The sequence below is a fragment of the Eumetopias jubatus genome, unplaced genomic scaffold (assembly GCF_037043125.1).
Source record: "Eumetopias jubatus isolate StellerSeaLion01/CBP00866 unplaced genomic scaffold, mEumJub1_p1.0 scaffold_5, whole genome shotgun sequence".
In the NCBI taxonomy this organism is placed as follows: Eukaryota; Metazoa; Chordata; class Mammalia; order Carnivora; family Otariidae; genus Eumetopias; species Eumetopias jubatus.
The window spans coordinates 100872642-100893749 of record NW_028274811.1 but is presented as its reverse complement, the minus strand read 5'-3'; the positions used below and the strand labels follow the sequence as shown (position 1 = coordinate 100893749).

At 36.7% G+C, this 21108-nt stretch overlaps 2 protein-coding genes across 3 annotated transcripts; one reads left to right on the top strand and one right to left on the bottom strand.

Annotated features, from left to right (window-relative positions):
• Positions 1 to 211: 211 nt before the first annotated feature.
• On the top strand, positions 212 to 7182 carry CCNG1 (cyclin G1). 2 transcript variants are annotated; one of them, XM_028106643.2, is made up of 7 exons: positions 212 to 432; positions 1570 to 1833; positions 3411 to 3664; positions 4280 to 4358; positions 4438 to 4536; positions 4943 to 5137; positions 5933 to 7182. In XM_028106643.2, exons 2-6 carry the CDS (start codon positions 1570 to 1572, stop codon positions 5132 to 5134), a joined length of 888 nt encoding a protein of 295 aa, XP_027962444.1. In that variant the 5' UTR covers positions 212 to 432; the 3' UTR covers positions 5135 to 5137; positions 5933 to 7182. The 2 variants fall into 2 exon arrangements, with proteins under 2 accessions (XP_027962444.1, XP_027962445.1); XM_028106644.2 differs by lacking the exon at positions 1570 to 1833.
• Positions 7183 to 12960: 5778 nt separating this feature from the next.
• Positions 12961 to 21065, bottom strand: NUDCD2 (NudC domain containing 2). The gene is made up of 4 exons (XM_028106718.2): positions 20575 to 21065; positions 18452 to 18500; positions 18075 to 18226; positions 12961 to 15767 (listed from the first exon to the last, which is right to left on the bottom strand). The coding sequence occupies exons 1-4, from the start codon at positions 20761 to 20763 to the stop codon at positions 15684 to 15686; spliced, it is 474 nt and encodes a 157-aa protein (XP_027962519.1). The 5' UTR covers positions 20764 to 21065; the 3' UTR covers positions 12961 to 15683.
• Between the last annotated feature and the right edge of the window lie 43 nt (positions 21066 to 21108).

The following is a 21108-nucleotide window of genomic DNA, read 5'->3' as shown; positions in this document are numbered from 1 at the left end:
AAAGGGGCATGGTTTCAAGGGGCGGAGAATTTGTCTCCGGCATAATGGGAAGTGTGTGCTAATTGGCTGAACTTCCTCCCTCCCAGACCAGCCCTCTTTGGACCGCTGGAGCCATCCATCAAAAGAACTACACCAATCAGAGGCTACAATTCTCCCCTTCCCTTCCCACCAGGCGAAAGCCCCGCCCTCCAATATATTACTCAGCCGCTCAGGCGCGGCCCCTTCGGCTCCAAGCTGATCCTGTGGTGGGCAGTGTCGTCAGGGCGGCGCTGCAGAGACCTCCACCCAGGACGGCTCTCCCTCCCCGGGCCTCTCCCCTCTTACCCGCGAGTCCCCTCGCCTCGTGGGCCTGTCGGATCTGATATCGTGGGGTGAGGTGAGAGCAGGCCCGGGGAGGGTGATTACCGCTGAAGAGCCGCAGTCGCGGTCAAGGTGAGCTGGGACTTCGGGGTTGACTTCGTGGTGCGGCTAGGGAGCAGGGTGGGGGGCGTGAGGTGAGGGATAGGTCCGGCCCGCGCTCTTTTCCTCGATTAACTCTCCCGTTGCTGGAAGCAACAAGTCCAGGCTAGTCCGAGGTTGGAGGGGCGGGGCCAGATCCGACCTCCTGAGAGTCTTACTGTCAGGTCGGCCAGCTCCCAGGGACCAGCCCAGGGCAAGAAGAGTTGGACCCACAAAGTTAGAGGTTCCTCATTTGCCCACCCCTTCCGTCGCGAAACTTTAAAGATCCCCTGCTTACCTGTCTTTCACTTGGTGTGAGAGGTATCCTTGTATCTGGGGCTTAGCTTGTGGCCGGGACATAGTAGCTGTGGAATACTGACTCTTAAAATTAATGAAACTCCCAGGTTCATTTTACAACTTAGTCTCCCGCCCGCCCTCACTACGTGTTCCTGTAGCACCCTTTAAGTTTCCTTTCCTGACACCAATAAAAGTTAACAATTATTGAGCGCCGTGTGTCAAGCACTGTGCAAAACTCTACGTGAATCATGTTACTTAATTTTAACAGCCATTCAGAGAGAGAAATATTGTTACCTCGTTTTATAGAGGTAGAAATAAATTCATTATTATTGTCCAACGTTTCTTAGGTACCTATGTGCTAAGCAGTATACCTAGGTGATCTCATTTTTCCACACAAGCCTCTGAGGTAGATAGTAACCTCATACCCACTCTACAGATGAGGAAATAGGGATGAAGTAAAATTAACTAACATTAACAGTTCATACTGTTAATATATGGCAGAATTACATACTACCATCTAATTTCAAAGTTTTGGCACCCATCTTACAGCATCTATATTGTTATCTCTTGACAATGAATGACTTGAACCAAGTATTTCTTGAAGATTTGCCATTTTTTTTAAGGTATGGCTCCTGCCCTCTAGGAACTCACAATTTAGGATGTGACCAACTGGTGGGATGGGGGTGGGGGGGAGTGTAACAGATGGCACTTTGCAACGACTTAGATTCACTAGTGGCATTGGGGAAGGGAGACTTGTGTTATAAAGCACTTGGCATGATACAAGGTAGGAAGGGCTTTTCTTACACTCCTTTCTGGGCCTTGTTCTATATATAGATGATAGAGGTACTGACAACAACTGACTGTCAGAAACTGCTACACCAGCTGAATGCCCTGTTGGAACAGGAGTCGAGATGTCAGCCAAAGGTCTGTGGCTTGAGACTAATTGAATCTGCGCACGATAATGGCCTCAGAATGACTGCAAGGCTAAGGGACTTTGAAGTAAAAGATCTTCTTAGTCTAACTCAGTTCTTTGGCTTCAACACGGAGACATTTTCTCTTGCTGTGAATTTACTGGACAGATTCCTGTCCAAAATGAAGGTATGTTTAAAGCTACATTACACTGAGTATTTCTTAGTTTTGCTCAGTGTGTTTTGGAAATGGAATTGCTCTAGCTTTGGGATGGCATTCATGAACTTGACCTTTTTCATTTTCTTGAAGTAGCCAAAACATTGTGATAGTTCTGTGTACGAATGCTATCGTACACAGAACGATATGATGAATGCTTCCTTATAATCAAGAATAATGCATCATTAAATTTAACTTCTGACATTGAAAGATAGTCTAATAGCAAATAATTGCAGACTCTCCCAGTATGAGAGTTGGCTGTTGTTTTTAAATTGAAGGAAATGTGTTAGAGGTAGAATGCTAGATTGTAGTTAAGAATTAGAGGTTTGTTTTTTGGTGGTTTTTTTTTTTTTTCTTTTTTTGGATGCTGTGAACCACTTGGTCAGTAGAGTATATTTCTTAATCTCCAGTCATATATAAGGTTCTAATTGTTTTAGCCTTAGACCTATTCAGATCTTGCTTATGCTTGCCATTTTTAACATCAGTTGGCATACAGTTGAGAAGAGAATATCTTCTGAAGGAGAAGCGTTTATATAATTATTTCCCTATGCTGGATAAGCAGGACATCCATGTAGCTTTCAGAGCTTGCTTAACTGTTAAAAATACATCTGCCTTCTCTGTGCCAGTGGTCATTCATGGATGAGATGATGTGACAACTAGAATGGAACTCATCTTTTAGTCCTCAGTACCTAACACAACACGTCATATACAGAAGAAACTCCATATTTGTTGAACTGGATGGTTCAAGAAACTTGCTCGACAGATTAAACTATTCTTCAGACACCTTGTGCAAGCACTACCTTTGAATCTATAAATGTTGCACAGATTAATAATATACATCTGTCCCTTAAGGATATTAGTCTTATATGAAAATAATATTTGTACCAGTAACAAACAATGCAAGGCATAATAAGAAAGATAATTAAACCAAGTATGTTGCTGAAGGGGTTCCAAGAAAAGGAGGGTACAAACACTGGTAAAAGCTTAAAGTTTCATTTAACTTGGAACTTAGGATGGATAGAAGTTTGACCCTGTCACATTGTAGACATTCAGGAAACGATAAATAAGAGAATGGTAGTGGATAGAGCTTTACTGGCAGAGTAAAACAGCGTGTGCTAAAGTATTTAAAAATGATTTTATGTGTTAACTACAAAGAAAACAGCCTGGAAAAAAACAACATCCTAGAAAGAAATTTTATGTACCTTCCGTAAGGAGTTTTAGTCCTTCTATAAGCCTTTGACCAGTTAATTTATTTGGTCCAACTAGAACTTAGTGCTTACAGTTCTATAATGATTTAAGAAGAAAAAAAAAGAATTTCTTATGGGCTGAAGTCAAACATTATACTGAAACTCAGTCCAGTTTCTCCAAAATTGGTTGCAAGTGGTTATATGGCCTCGACAGGCTACAGTTGAGGTATGATTAGATCTTGTTAAGTCCTCCACAGTTGAGAAATATACCTCAAAGATACATTTTCATAATGATGGATCTGATTATCCTTTATGTTTTTTTAATTGAAATAAGCTAAAAACATGGCTTATTGTCTTATTTAGGTACAGCCCAAGCACCTGGGGTGTGTTGGGCTGAGCTGCTTCTATTTGGCTGTTAAATCAGTAGAAGAGGAAAGGAATGTCCCATTGGCAACTGACTTGATCCGAATAAGCCAGTATAGATTCACGGTTTCAGACTTGATGAGAATGGAAAAGATTGTATTGGAGAAGGTGTGTTGGAAAGTCAAAGCTACTACTGCCTTTCAGTTTCTGCAACTCTACTATTCACTCATTCAAGAAAACTTACCAATTGAAAGGTATGTAATCTTTGTTTTGACCAAAGGAGATTTGGAAATCAGAATGGTATTCTGGATGTTGCATAAAATCAGTATCTTGGGGTAATTCCAATCAAAATAAGTAAAATGAGAAAAAAAAAGTAGAATGACAGCTGCAGCTTCTTGGATTTCACTTCAGTGTCCAGCAGAAGTGAGACTTTCAGTTGTCAACAGCTTTTTGAAGTCTGTGAAGGCTAATTCTTGGGATTAAAGGACATTCCAACATTTTTTTATTACATTTTCCACTTATAGACTACTTAACTCATAGGACCTAGTAAGCAAGCATCTAACAGATTTATGGAAAAAGAACTTCAGTAGCTGCGGAAATAGATTAAAATGAAAAGAAAAATAACTTGATGGTTGTGATATGATACTTTTTTGGCGGGGGGGAGCAAATTATTTAAAATTCATGTATGATATCTTTAAGAAGTTAATGCCCCTGAAAGAAGGGGAATTCTTCAAGTAATTTATTTTCTGTGATAAGTGTGCATAAACTTCATTTTAAAATGACTTTTATGTCATTCTAAACATCTGTCTTTTGACTACATGTAAAATTATCTACATAAAATTAATCTCATTTTCATTTTCTTTTTAAAGGAGGAATAGCCTTAATTTTGAAAGACTAGAAGCTCAACTTAAGGCATGCCACTGCAGGATCATATTTTCTAAAGCAAAGGTAAATATTTTATAAAGATTAAACCTATTTATAGACCTATTTTCTATTCAACACTTACTTTAAAATTTATCTCTTTTAGCCTTCTGTGTTGGCATTATCTATCATTGCACTGGAGATCCAAGCACAGAAGTGTGTAGAGTTAACAGAAAGAATAGAATGTCTTCAGACACATTCCAAGGTACGTCAAGGTCATAGCCTAAATGTTAACAGCTGTGAAAGAAAGTAAACCACTTGTACTATCTCCTGAAGTAAAATGAGTTGTCATGTGTCTATTTGAAACTTGAGTAGCTAACTTATCCTCAAATTTATTTAACAAGGAAAGACACATGCTAGTAATAGGACTTTTGATTTTAGAGAGAGCGAGCAGGGATGGGGGGGTGGAGAGGAGTGAGAGGAGAGAGAGAGAATCTCAAGCCGACTCCCCACTGAGTGTGGAACCTGGCACGGGGCTCAATTCCATGACCGTGAGATCATGACCTGAGCTGAAATAAAGAGTCAGATCTTTAACCACCTGAGCCACCCAGGCCCCCCATGTAGGACTTTTATTTTTATTGACTAATAATTTTCTTTTACTTTATGTACAGATAAATGGCAGAGATTTGACCTTCTGGCAAGAACTTGTATCCAAGTGTTTAACTGAATACTCATCAAACAAGTGTTCCAAACCAAATGTTCAGAAGTTGAAATGGATTGTTTCTGGACGTACTGCACGGCAATTGAAGCATAGTTACTACAGAATAACCCACCTTCCAACAATTCCTGAAATGGTCCCTTAATTGGTAAATGTGGTTCATAGTTACTCTCCATACAAAGAAAATCTTCTAATGCTATAGTTTTATTCTATAATTCAAGAATTAAAATCTGAATTATTTTCAAAATAAATAAGATGGAGTAAGAATAGTAATGGGGAAAATGACTTCACTGATCTAGTCAGTTAATATTTTGAGGGCATTTACTACCTTCAAGATACAATACTCTAAGAGTAAGGAATTATCCAACCTTTGATATATACATTAGCCATTTCATTAAATTATCAGCTTAGAAAATCATATCGTCCTTAATAACCTAAATTTTAAAAGAAACACTAAGACACTATTTTTCACACCATTTTGCTATATGTAGACTTTAAAGTTAACACAAGCCTGAGCAGGACAACAGAACCAAAATTTTGAACTGTAAATTAACTAATTTGAGACTGTTAGCTTATAAGCAAAATCAGTATGAACTTGGATGTTACACTTAAAGTAAGTTATGGCAGACTGTCTCCATACTGGGTATCTGCAAACTGCCAGGGTATCTCAACACTATTCTTGTATACCATTGCTATAGCAGTTGGAACACTGGAAAGTAGTTATATGCATAAAAAAATGAAGATCTCATCACTAATATAGGATATACATTCTTGCCATCTGAATTTGAGTGGTGATTTAACTTTTTCCTACTCAAAACTAAATGTTAACACATCTACATGTGACAGGATTATAAATCTTCGATTAAAAGTTCATTTTTAACATTTAATAATATCTATGTTTGGCAGAATTCTAATAACTTGACTTTTTTGTTTGTTTAAATAGGATTGTTACAGCAACAAAAAGCTCTTCTCTGAAGCCATTCTCCACAATCCTGAGCTATGGATTCCATAATGTTATAATGGATTTAAGCTGTGAAGCCTCAGAACATCACAACTAGATTAGCATTGATGTTCTCAGATTTGGGAAAACTACCTAATTAACAAGCTGTAGTGGAATTCAGTTAAATTTGAATTCATCTGTGAGGCATACAAATTAAAGCTAAGAGCATAAATGTGAAATGTTAATAACAAGCCTGGGAAGGTAAACTGTGAATCTTCATTTCTAACACTGACCCAACCTTCTATATTGGGTCAGTATATTGTATTTAGGTGTTATTAAAAGTGGTTACCTAATTAAATTCTAAATTATGAGGTATACATCAAAACCAACATTTCACAAATGCACTTTTAAGGCATAACAAGGGTCACTATTCTAGGCAGTGAAAATGGTTTCTTGGTATCTATAGTGAAAGTAATAGATAATCCAGAGATTGGACTTTATTGATACTTGGGGATTACACTTAAATTTGAAGGCATTTTATAAAAGCAAAACTACACTCCTAGTCATTTTGGCATATTAAGTTATCTTTAATATTTTTTCTAAAAAACAGGTGATGTTTATATCCATGATAAAATCTACACAATTATCTACTGTCTCCATCTAATCCCATCAAGAAAATTTGTTTTTATTGTGGTAGTAATTCAAAATAACTTCGCTCCAAAAACTTGCTGATTTAACACTCCAGAAGTTTTTACTAAGGGCTGTTTTTATAAAAACTGCTATTGCTTCTAATTTAGAATTCTTGAAGAGAATATACTTTCACTAATTGCCCCTCCTGTGCCAAAAGAAAGTCTAAAAAAGTAAGTAGGCATCTTCATAATTATAAAGTTGTTAAGGTAATATTCGAGATTTTCTATTAAGTCAGGGACTATAAGGAGATCTACGGCATTAAAAATGTTGTGAACTATTACTCAGTGCAGGAAGTAGCCTGAGTCCATCCATAATGGCTGTACCCAATTTTGACATCATGTTATAGGTAAATGTGCACTGGAAAATAAACCAAAGAACCACAATATATCTTATACTTTTGTGAACTGTGTTCTGTGGATAACTTCAGTTTTCCCAAAAGGCTGATATATTTCAATAATTTGACTACATCAGTGTTAATTCTGAGTTGGCAGAGGTAGCCTAACCAACTACCATTATGTTTTGGTACTAAGGGATATATCTTTCAATAAAGTTATTGAAATGCATTCCTTTGCTGGGTAGTTTCTCTTTGTTTCTGTTCTGATTTAACTGTGATACCAGAACCACAATAAAAAGCTATCTCCACTCAGTATATTTAAATTTAGCTGGAAGATGCACAATAGCAGAAACAAAATCTCTGTTAATAGTATAGCTATTACCTAATTGATGCTTTACTTTCTAATGGCTTTTCAGAAGACACAAGATTAGGACAAATATGTTTAATGTGCATTAAAAAGTTGTGTTGATGTAGTATTGGTAATTTGTCATTTAGATTCATCACTACTATGGATATTCTCAGTACAAATTCACCCTTATATTCTGCCCAACTGAAGTTCTGTGCAAACTGCCTTACCTTAAAAGGCATCCCAGCAAGGTGGTTGTTAATGACAAGTAATTATGTTAGTCTGCTTAGATCGGTAATTGGAACTGAAACAGGATTTTGAAGTGTTCACGTTTAATTAAACTAAGAAGGCAAAGTGAACACTGCAGAGTTATTGAAACAAAAACTTACAAAGGAAAATTCCTTTTGCACTTGACTAAGATTAGATATATTTAATAATCCCTCTTTTCAGTGTAATTTTTAAAAAGGGCACCTGAACCTTATTTATTTCTAATTGTAAGGCATACTATCTAAAACAGACGGGTGCCTGGGTGGGCAGTCAGTTGAGCATCCGACTCGGTTTTGGCCCAGCTCGTGACCTCCGGGTTGTGGGATCAAGCCCCGCATCTGGCTCTGGGCTCAGCATGGAGTTGGCTCTCTCCCCCCTCCCTCTGCCCCTCCTGCTCATGCCCTCTCTCTCTTTCTCAAATAAGTAAATCTTAAAAAACAACAACAAAACACATTTCTGGGGTGCCTACCTGGCTCAGTCCAAAGAACATGCAACTCTTGATCTTGGGGGTCTTAAGTTCAAGCCCCATGTTGGGCATAGAGCTTACTTAAAAAAATAACACATTTCTCATCTAACATTTGTGATTAGCAATAATGATTTTTTACTGTCAGGTACTACTGTCATGTTCTATATGAATCCTCTCATCTAATCCTCCAAACGGAATCAGGATACCCAAATTTACAAATGAACTGGAGTCACACAGAAGGTGACTGATTAGCCCAAGGTCACATACCTGGTAATTGGAGTTAGAACTCAAATTCAAGCAAAGGTTTTGTTCTTAGCCACTCTGCACATTACCTCGCAAAAGAGAAAATTAAATGGACCTATGAAATTGAATAATTTTCAAACAAAACTGTTCTGGCCACGTTCATTTCAGTGCTGCCATCATGATCATCAGAGAAGAATAACACCTTGGAATTTATTTTCCCTATCTTGTAATAGTAGATTTTTATAAAATGTATTATTGCTTACTAAGTATAACCTGTAAATTTTCATAAACCAAAACCAGTAAACATAAGTCAAATAAGATGGATTAAGATAAGCCAATTTTGGGGGGGCACCTGGCTGGCTCAGCCAGTAGAACATGCAATTCATGATCTCAGCGTCGCTTGAGTCCCACAATGGGGGTAGAGAATCTGTAAAAAAAAATAAAATCCTAAAGAAAAAGAAGCCAATGTTTTACATTAATCTGACAAAGTAGATTTTGGAGCAAGTAAAATGATAAGGATTAAAAAGGGATCATTAAATAATGATAAAAGAATCAATTTACCAAGACCTGACAATCCTAAATTTGTAGGCACCTAACATCAGAACTTCAAATACAAAAAGCAGAAATTAACAGCATTGGAAAGAAAAATGGACAAAGCTTCAACTACAGTTGGAGATTTAAACACTCTTCTCAGTAATCTATAGAACTACTAGGAAATCAGCAAGAACACAGAAAAATTGAGTAATACCCATAACCAAGTGGATCTACTTGACATAAAAAATTTCATCCTAAAACAACAGAATAAGCATTCTTTTAAAATACACATGGAATATTCACCAAGACAGACTATATCCTGGGTCACAAACAACCCTGAAGAAATTTAAAAAAACTTTTAAAATTATAAAGTATGTTCTCTGATCATAAACAAGAAATTAATACCAGGTAACAGGAAAATCTACAAACACTTGGAAATAAAACAACAGACTTCTGAATAATTCAGGGCTCTAAGGGAAATTCTAAAGAGTAAAATAATTTGAACTGAATGAAAATACCAAAATGTATGAAATGTAGCTAAACCAGTGCTTAGAGTAATTCACATTATTAATTGGCTTTTATTAAGGAAAAAAACTCAAAGCTTCCACATAAACTAGAAAAAGAGCAGAATAAACCCACAATGCAAGCAGATGGGAAAAGGTCATTAAAAAAAGGGGGTTTAACATATATTGTATTATTTGTTTCAGAGGTACAGATCTGTGATTCAACAGTCTTGCACAATTCACACACAAAAAAAGATAGCAGGAGGGAAAGAATGAAGGGGGGGAAATCGGACGATGGACTCTGAAAAACAAACAGGGTTCGGGGGGGTGGGAGGATGGGTTAGCCTGGTGATGAGTATTAAATAGGGCACAAGAGGGCACGTTCTGCATGGAGCACTGGGTGTTGTACGCAGACTATGAATCATGGAACACTACATCAAAAACTAATGATGTAATGTATAGTGATTAACATAACAATAAAACATTTTTTAAAGGGGGTTTAAAAATCAGTGAAACAAAATAAGGAAAATCAACAAAATCAAAAATTAATTCTTTGAAAAAAGCAATAAAATTGATGAATCTCTAGCAAGAATGAAAAAAAAAGAAATTACCAGTATCAGGACTGAAAGAGGTAACACTATGTTAAAAGGACACTAAAGAAACAACACATATAACTATGCACATCAAGTTAAATGATTCAATCCCTTGAAAGAAAAGAACTACCAAAACTTAAAATAAACCAAACTAAAATAAAATAAACTAGAAAACCTAAGTTCTATTTTTAAAAACTGGATTTGTTGTTTAAAATCTTACTGGCAAATCCCATAAAATGCTGAAAGAAAACAAATTCTACACATCTCTTCTAGAAAGTAGAAGAATCACTTTCCAATTCATTTTAAAAGGCTAGCATTACCCTGGTACCAAACCAAAATAAAGATAACACAAAATCTCAATGATAAGACCAATATCTCAAATGAACAGACACAAAAATCTTCAACAAATCCAGATACGTAAACGGCAGTAACACGCCATGACCAAGTCTGGCATGTGTGAAAATATAAGCAGGTTCAAAATTTGAGAATCAATCAAATCAAAATTTGAAAACCAGACAAGACAGGGACAGCCACTCCCACCACTTCTAGTTTTCTAGCAAATGCAATGAAGCAAGAAAAAAATAAAGATCTATGGAGTAGTACAGACTAAATAAAACCCCGTTTGTGGTTTCTGAAGAAAATCCCAGGAATTCATAACAAAAAACTCCTAGAATAAGTGAGTTTAGGAAGGTCACAGGATACAAGGTCAACAAACAAAAATCAAAGATTTCTATGTACTAGCTATGTACAACTGGAAAGAAATTTCAAAAAATATATCATTTACAACAGCTCCAGAAAATGAACACTTAGGACTAAATCTAAGGAAAGATGTAAATATTCTATAAGCTGAAAATCACAAAATGCTCATGACTGAAATCAGAGAGATACTAAATGGAGAGATGCCCCATGTTCAAGGACTGGAAGATTTACACTATTCCAGTGAAAATCCTAGCAGGACTTTTTGTAGATACAGACTGAATATAGCTGATTCTAAGCTTTACACAGAAAGGCAAAGGAAGTTAAACAGCTAAGACAATTTTGAAGAAGAATTAAGTTGAAGAAATCATGCTGCCCAATTTTAAGACTTACCATAAAGCTACAATTATCAAGGCATTGTGGTATTTGTGAAGGGGTCAATGAAATAGAACAGAAAGATCAGAAACAGACCCATATAAACAGCAATTGATTTTTGACAAAAGTGCAAAAGCGATTTAATGAAGAACGGACAGTCTTTTCAACAAAATATTTTGAAACAAATAGACATCCACATGCAAAAAAATGAAGTTCCACCTATATTACACAGCTTACACAAAAAATTACTTAAAATGGGTCATAGGTCTAAAACATACAATAGTAAAACTTTTGGAAGAAAACATTGGAAAAAATTCTCATAACCTGGGGTTACACAGAGTTCTTAGATATGATACCGAAAGCATGGTCCACCAAAAGCATGATGAACTAGAATACATCAAAATTTAAAACATTCATGTTTTAAAAGACACCATCAAGAAAATGAAAAAAACCTACACAATAGAAGAAAATATATGCAACTAATATATATGAGATTTGTGTACAGAATAAAGAACTCTTACAACTCAATAGACAGATAACCCAATAAAAAATGGGCAAAGGATTTGAATAAACATTTCTCCAAGGAAGATACATAAATGGTCAATAAGCACAAGAAAAGATGCTCAACATAATTAGTCATCAGGGAAACACACAATGTGATACCACTTCATATCCACTAGAATGGCTAAAATTTTAAAAATCATGTAACAAGTGTTGGCAAAGATGTGGAGATATTAGAAATTTCATACACTACTGGTGGAAATGTAAAATGGTGTAGCCACTTTGGAAAACAATCTAGAAATTTCTCAAATGATCAGACATAGTTCCCATATAACTCGAAATTCAATCCCAAGTAAGAAATAAAAATATACATACACCTAAAAACTTGCACTTGAATGTTTAAGATTTTATTTATTTGAGAGACAGAGCACGCACACAGGTGCATGGGGGGGAGGGGAGAGAGATGGAGAAGCAGGCTCCCTGCTGAGCAGAGAGATCAACTTGAGGCTCCATCCAGGGACTTAAAGATCATGACCTGAGCCGAAGGCAGACGCTTAACCAAATAAGCCACCCAGGTGTCCCTACTTGAATGTTTATAGCAGCATTATTCATAATAGCCAAAAGGTAGAAACCTCCCAAACATCAACTGACAAATAGATAAATGTGCGGCAAATATACAATGGAATATTATCCAGTCATACAGAAAGAATGAAATACTAACATACTAGAACATGGATGAACCACTAAAACATGTGCTAAGTGAAAGCCAGTAACAAAAGACTGCATTCAATGTATATGAAATGTCCAGAAGAGAGAAATTTATGAGATAGAAAACAAATTAGTGGTCACTTGGTTGAGGGTAGAGGGAGAGGGGAGTTGATAGCTAAAAGGTACAGGGTTTTTTGAGGTGATGAAAATGAAAACTGACTGTGGTGATGGTTTAATAGATGACTATATTAAAAATCACTGAATTATGTATTTTAAATTGGTAAAATATATGGTACATGAATTATATCTCAATAAATCTGTTTTTTAAAAAACATTATAGGGTGCCTGGGTGGCTCAGTCAGTTGGGCAGCTGACTCTTGGTTTCCGTTCAGGTAGCGTCTCATGGGTCAAGGGATCGAGCCCCACATCGGGCTCCGTGCTTGACGGGGAGTCCGCTTGGGGATTCTCTCCCTCTGGCCCTCCGCCCCAGCTCCCCACCCTCTCTCTCTCCAGAGTAGATAAACCTTTAAGAAAAAAAGATGACATATGATTCCACTGATGAACATTCTTGAAAAGACAAAACTATAAAGACAGTCTTAATCAGTGGTTTCCAGGGTTTGAGGCTATGACTACAAAGAGAGAGTATTTTAAGTTTTTGTAGTGATTAAACTATTAAATCTCTTGGGGCGCCTGGCTGGCTCAGCTGGTAAGAGCATGCAACGCTTGATCTCAGGGTCATGAGTTTGAGCCCAATGTGGGGTACAGAGTTCACTTTAAAAAAAAAAAAAACTTAACTGTTCAATCTCCTGATTTTGAAGGTGCTTACAGATACCTCTACATGTTAAAAGTCACAAAACTATGAACAGAATCTACATGCTAAAAATTCACAAAACTATGAACAGAAGAGTTAATTTTACTGTGCTTATTTCAAAATATTAATTTCTTTGAAAGTTGAGAGGCCAATTGAAAGAAAAAAGCCTCTTCCCCAACAATTTATTCCTAAAGTTATTGGTTAAAGTGAACAAGATAGTCTCTTTGCCAAAGAGTATGGCAGGGATTCAGTGGCCCACAATGGGGTGTGTTCAGGTCCAAGCAGGTGAGGATATCCCTGTATGCTGCAGGGTGCTGGAGCCTGAGCAGAGTAAGGAAGCCATTCATGTGAGATGACCTAGAATAGGGAATCAAATACACTGATAATATAAATCAGACTTTTCACTGTTGTTATAAATATAGAAAGGGAGAAAAGAAAAATGAACCCCATGGGATTAGACATGAAAGTTTAAGTGTGAACTCATGGTTTTCAATATATAGAAATAAACATAGCTGTACATATAAGCACTATACACACCCAACAGCAATTGCTCACTAGCACACAAATCTTGGTTTCTAAATACCATTCTCCATTTAAGAGAAGCCAGGAGACCTTAAAAACATGGCTTATTTTTGAGCTAGGGCAGGGAAAGCATAAGCCTGGTATAACTTGTGCCAGAAAATAAGAAATTACTCAAATAATGATGGGACAGGTCAACAGGACATGGAAGCCACCTAAAATGGTACTCCCCTAGCCAAATCAAGAAAAATTGTTAAGCATCACAGTAATGCAAGTAATAGATTTTAACCCACTGAATAAAGTAGAAAATCATGAATCAATAAAGATATAAATAAGTTGGAAATTTGGTGAGAAACAGAGTAGTACTCTGAAGCTACCGTCCCACAAAAGAATTATAAACCTACAAAGAATAGCTTTACTGTGGAGAAGACTGACAGACGCCACTTATTCAGTGATCTAAGTAAACACCAACAGAAAAAGGACAAATCAAAATTACTAACTCACGATTGGATGCAATAAGAACACAGCATCATGGGGCACCTGGGTGGCTCAGTCGTTAAGCATCTGCCTTCTGCTAACATCATGATCCCAGGGTCCTGGGACCGAGCCCTGCATCGGGCTCCCTGCTCAGCAGGGAGCCTGCTTCTCCTCTCCCACTCCCCCTGCTTGTGTTCCCTCTCTAGCTGTCTGTCAAATAAATAAATAAAATCTTTAAAAAAAAAAAGAAAAAGAACACAGCATCACTTCTGTAACATCCCTGCCAAAGATGTATAACCTGAATCTAATCATGAAGAAGTATCAGACAAAACTCAAAATGAGGGATGTTGTACAAAACTAGCCTGTAATATTCAAAAGTGCCAAGGTTGTAAAAGTCAAGAAAAAATGAAGACTTGCTCCAGACTGCAGCAGACCAGACACCTGACATTTCATCTAAAGGGAAGGCATGATTGTGACTGGATCCTTTTGCTCTACAGAACATTACTGGGACAACCAGTTAAACTTCAATGCAATGAAGATCTGAGGATTAGATGGTCATAACGTATCAATGCTAATTTCCTGTTTATAATGGTTGTATTGTAGTTATCACTACATAAGAGCAAGTCCTTTGAAGGAAATACACACTAAGGTACTTAGAGATGATGCAGCGTCATATCATAAACTTACAAACAGTTCAGGAAGTAAACAGTTCTTTGTACTTTACACGTAACTTTGCTATACATTTGGGATTGTTAAAAATAATTTTTAGGGGCACCTGGCTGGCTCAGTGTGGTAGTGTGTGCAACTCCTGATCTCAGAGTTGCAGGTTCAAGTCCCAGATTGGGTGTAAAGATTACTTAAAAACTAAATTTTTAAAAAATGTAGAGAGATATTTGAAAATTCCAAAGGACATAAAAAGAATGAAATAAAATTTTAAGACAATCCTTCCTTATATGTCTAGATCACTGAAGAGCAAAATTATGTCCCTGCCTTATAAACATTAACCATTATTTGCTTTTTGTCACTGACAAAGGACTCACCCAATGATCACATTCATGTCACTGCTTGTTTTGTATTAATACATTCCTACTGTTAAGTCTCTATTTTTCAATTTCTTGACAAAGTCATCTCCCAAGGAATAATATACTACTTCAGAAATTTTCATTAACTCTTAAAATGAACTTACTCAGATTATATTTGTGGACTTTTTCCTTTCTTAGAACTTTTTTCAGTAATATAATTCCTTGTGTGTACTGGCATACTTACAGAAAGGGGTACACGACTCCTATTTAGAAATGTTTATTGAACATTATTCCTGCATTACACTTATTGAAAGAAAAATTTAATTATCCCTGAAGGCACCGGTCATTTCACATGATCTATACCCCAATGTTTTTGTATTAAAAATACAGGTTAAATCTGAAATTAGTAAAATGCAGCATATAAAACTTCATGCTGAGCAAAAAAAGTGTCCAAAAAAAAGTTACTCTATATCAGTAGAATAGTTTCCACAGTATTTAAGATGTTTCCTATGTAAATATTTGAATGCAATTTTTAGAACCATAGTTAAATATATTTTGCAATTTGTTAACTGCAGGTATCCACATTTTTCTTCCACCACATAATCTGTTCCTCTAAGTTGGCAACATCTGCTGGGATCCACAGAATGTAGCAAAAAAAAAAAGTAGTAGTTATTTCTCAAGATTTGAGAAGTCTGGTCCACCTTTAGTGTAGTTTCCTGAGATTTCTGCTCCACTGAAGTCAAAACCAGGATTCTAAAAGACATGAAAAAAATTATGATAAAATAAATCTTATAAGGAAAAATATTAAGATATAACTCAAAGGGAAATGGTAAAGATATAAACTAGCAAGTGACAAAACAGGAAATCCAAATGGCCAATAAACATGTCAAAAGATGTAATCACCAAAACAGAACTTAAAACTAGGAGGTATATTTCAATTTTCAGATCTACAAATATTTAGAAGATCGATATGTATATTACAAGTTGACCAGTGTATGGGCAAACATATACTTCAGTATGAGTGTGAAAACAGATTTTAATAACTATCTTCATTTGAGAGTTTACTACATGCCAGGCAGGGTTCTAAGAGCATATTCAACTTTATCAACATATTCAATCTTTGTAACAATCCTAGGAAGTACTATCTCATGCTCTAGTCTTTTTGGAGAGCATTTCATTTATTCAACAAACATTTATTGAGTTCCTACTGTTTGGAAGACACTACTAGATGCATGTGGAATTCAAGAGTGAACAAAACAAAGATCCCTGCACTGGTGGACCTGACATTCTTAGAGGAGGACACAAATAATAAACCGTAAGTTATCTAATGTAGAGGTTGGCAAAGTTTTCTGTAAAGAGCCAAGTAGTTAGATATTTTAGGCTTTGAAGGCCATACAGTCTCATAACTCCTTAAGTATGGAGTTGGTATAAGAAAGACAATATACAAATGAACGAGCATAGGTGTATTCCAGTATAACTTTACTTCAAAAACAGGCAGCGGGCCAGATTTCATCTGTGGGCCATAGTTTGTGAGCCCCTGATCCAGAGTGTTAAAAGTTGGTGCAAGTGCTACAGAAAAAGAAGAAAAGCAGGGCAGAGTAAGGGAAATGAGAAGATTATAGTATTTAAATAGGATGACCAAAGATAAAGTATACTTTATTGAGCAATGACTTGAAAACAGTGAAGAAGTTAGCCAAGCTTTGGGAGAAGAACCCTGTAGTCAAAAGGACAGAAAAGGAATGGCGTGGAATGTTCAAAAATAACAAAAAGTATGGCTAGAGCAGAATGACTGAAGGGGAGATTAGTAGAAGCAGTCAGGGAGATCACTGAGGACAAGATCGGAGAGAATGAAAGAGTTCTGAGAAGAGAAGCGATGTGTTCTGACCTGCATTTTAAAAGGACTACTATGCTATTTTGAGAACACTGTAGCTTGGCAAGGGTAAAAGAGAACAATTAGAAGGTTATTGGGGTAATCTAGGCAAGACACTACAGATGGTCCAGATCAAAGTGGTGGTAGAGTTGGTGGTGAGAAGTGGACAAATTCTGAATATATTTGGAAGGTAGTACCAGTAAGGTTTCCTAACAAATTGGACAGGGTATGTGAGAGAGTGACAGGAGTGGAGGATGATAACCCATTTTTGTTCTTTGGTCTGATCAAATAGTTTCCATCAACCAAGATGAGAAGACTAGAGGTAGAACACATGTGGGAGGAAGTTAGGGAGTTCATGTTGAATATGTTGAGGCTGATATGTCTGTCAGACTGTCAAGTGGAGATACTGAATTGAAATTGTGACTCCAAAATTTGGGAAAAGTCTAAACTAGAGATACATATTTGGAAACCATCAACATATAGAAAGAAATTATCCATCAAAACTTTAACAGTGCTTTAATCCAGTAATTCTTCTCCTAGATAAATTAACAACATTGGAATAGTTTTAGAGATGAAAGCACAAATTTTATTTGAAATAGACACAAATCAAAAAATCCAAATCTTATCAAAAGGGAATAGCTAAAGAAATAATGTTGATATATTCAAACTAGAAAACCCTCTGGAGCAGTTAAAAGGAACAAGTTTTATCTATACGTACTGGTAGGAAGAGACCCAAGATGTATTATTAAATGAAAAAAACATGAACAATACACATAGTATGATCCTGAATTTATGTTAAAAACAAAGTAGCAAACCAATACATCAATGAGATAAGAATGAGACAGATGCACAGAATGGAGAGATGTTGATGAAAGGAACTTTTCACCTTTTTACACTATGCAAGTCTATATTGATTGAATTTTTATGAGTTCATTTATGCATTACTGGTGTACACTAAACAAATTTAAACTTAGAAATCATGACAGTACAAATAAATTCCTCTATTTGAAAATTTGAAAAAATAAAATCCATACAAAGAAAGACCATTTTTCTAACGATTTAACTTAAAAAAAAATCCTCTAAAGAACTTTTGTAATTTTTGGTAACCACATTTGAGTTTTAATTTCAAATAATAATCATTCTATGATTTTAAGATGTTTAATACATATTCATACATTCATCTGACTTACTTCTTTCTGGAATCTCTCTAATGTAAGTTTTCTCTGCATTTGGTCTTGCACCCAAGGATCAGCTGCATATTCAGATTCTAGAAGAGAAGTCCAACAATTTGCTGCATCTCTCTTTGTCTTTGTAAGAACAATACGGACCATTTTTCTGTCCTCTAAATAAACAAAAATAACAAATAAGTTAGAGTTCATCATTAAATTTTATATTTTCAAAAATCATTAGGTAATCTTGACATACAATTATTTTCAATGCATTTCTATCACTATTCTCTTCCAAAGCTGCAAAGACAAAGGACCTAATATAACACAGGGAAACATACTAAGTTCCAAGACAAAATTAATTTTTAAAAAAAATTCCAAGAATTATAGATTACCCTTACCCAAAGTCCATGTTCCCTCATCAGCTATTGTAGAATCAAAGAGCTTGCCCTGAAAAATAAACATAAGTTACTAAAAACATATTTCATTAATTTTTATAAGGCTTTCATGATTTAAGACTTTCCTAACTTCCTATCTAATCCACATGTAATTGTCTAGTTTGGTTATAGTAAGTAGATAAAATTTTATACCATTTCAACATATTGTTAGGTGCTCAACCCTATCTTTCCTCCTAGAAAGTGAAATGGAACCTAGTTTACATTGCTTGAAATATTTACTATGACAAAGAACACAGGGCTCTCTAAAAAAATATCAGTGCTCCTTAATTTTCAGATGAATAAATATTACTGATCACTGAGCCAAATGTGAAATTATCTGAAATGCTTTAACTTTACCAATTGAAATGAACTACAAGAAGACCTTTCCTGCTGAAATTAAGAAATGATATCTCTTAAACTTTAAAAAACTGGTTCAGGGGCACCTGGGTGGCTCAGTCGTTAAGCGTCTGCCTTTGGATCATGTCATGATCTCAGGGTCCTAGGATCGAGTCCCGCATCGGGCTCCCTGCTCCGCGGGAAGCCTGCTTCTCTCTCTCCCACCCCCCTTGCTTGTGTTCCCTCTCTCGCTTTCTGTCAAGTAAATAAATAAAATCTTTAAATAAATAAAAAAAAAAACTGGTTCAATCTCTTTGTTGGGCAATGTAGCATCCAAAAAACACGTACTATAGTTCTGATACAGATTAGCTGTGACTGATTTTTCAGAAACTGTTCTTTTAAGAAAGATATCAGCAGACATAAGTTTAAACGAGAATGCATCTGCTCAAATTCATTTTGATTTGTTGCTACTTGCCAAATTTAAGTTTTAGGAAATGAAATTAAAAGGTCACATAAAAAGAGAAAACACATTTTTTCAATATGTCAATACTAGGGAGAAAAAAACCGTACGGGTCTAAATGTATACTTAAAATCCTAAAGTTAAAGTTACTGTTAAATTCCCAAAGTTACTGGAATTACTCAAAGAAATATGAATTGTAATCTTTAACCACTGTTCAGGAAACTGTGAATTATACAATTATACAATTACACAATTATCCAGAAAACTCAGTAAGATCCAAGATGACATAAATCAATGTCTTTCACGTGAATCTTTCTTTTCTCTGAGGCACTTAGAACATTTCCATATAAATAACAGCTAACATATAGTGTATACTCGTTACATACTAGACAAGTCCAAGCTCTTAATTCCCTTGGATACCACGTTATGCTCAAAACAATCCTATCAGAAAGTTACTATAATTACCATACTTTGTGGGTGAAGGTATAGACACTGAATAATCTCTTGCCCAAGGTTACAAAATGATAAAAATGGCATAGCCAGGTATTCCACAACAAGGAATCTCCCTGCACCACTTCATTACACTGACATCAAACATCTTGAGCATCTAATCTGAGAAAGAAATCTAACTTCAAAGTAACTGAATTTAATTATAAAGCTTATCAAGGAAAAAGCAGCTCCCAAATCCAACGGCCATGATGAGAATAAAGGGGTATTATTTTCTTCAAACAACTCTCGACTACCTGCTTAACCACGCCACAAACATGCAGAATTTTTGTTTGATGAAAAAATAAATCACCTGACATCATCTCTGAATCCTCATCCCGATATCCTTATCCTTTATTTTCTTTACTGTTCTGTAACTGCCTGAGTATTTATTAGTCTAGCTTTATTATGCCTCCCTGCAAGAACGTAACCTATCTGAGTGCAGGAAACTTCTGTCTTGTTCACCACTGAGCTCTCAACACCTCATCAGTGCCTGGAAGAAATATATGTACAATAAATATTTTTTCCTTTAAAGATCTAAGTGAAGGCCGGCAGAGGAACAAAAGCATTAGCTTCATTTGGTTTAGAAATAAAGCCAGAAAACCGGGCTCCTCAAATCTCTACGTCAACTCAGGACCAGCCTTGAGAGTGGGGGGCTCCGACCAAACCAGGACAATGATAGCGCTCTTTCGGCCAAAGGAGCCATTCGGCCTTCCAACAGTCTTTTCACGGAAACCATGAACCTTAGGACTCTGGGACTTAGAGGCCGGGAAGAAACTGAGCCCAAGACCAGACCTGCCGCTACCTTGAGGATCTCGCGGCCACCCACGGCCAGCGCCACATGCCGGCTCTGCAGGCCGCACTGGATATCCTGGGCGCGAGTGCCAGGCGGCACCTGAACTTCAATGAACACCTCCTCCAAGGTCTGGTACCACTGGCCCCACGGCGTCCCGCACGGAACCACCCCACTGCGCTCCTCAAACGGGGCCGACATACTCCAGTAGCCTCCCTGCTGCAGCCGCACGGAGCGAGACGAGCGCACCCGCGAAATCTTCACGCTCAGGCCACGCCCGGGACTCTCCGCTCAGGTCACTGCACATGCGCAGGGACGTAGGCTGATGTCTCAGCATGTTCCTTTTTCCTTTTCAATGGCCATTTAGGACCCTGGCAGTACCCAGTTTGAAAGAACTGAAATCCAGGGACGTTTACACCCAAGGAACGGTCGGAGGTTGGAACTAGGGAAACTAGAACTCACTGCACGGCCACCTATATGACGCCAAAAGCCGACTTTCCCAAAACTTCTCAGTTATGAAATGCGCTTGCGCAAACGTTGCTCGTA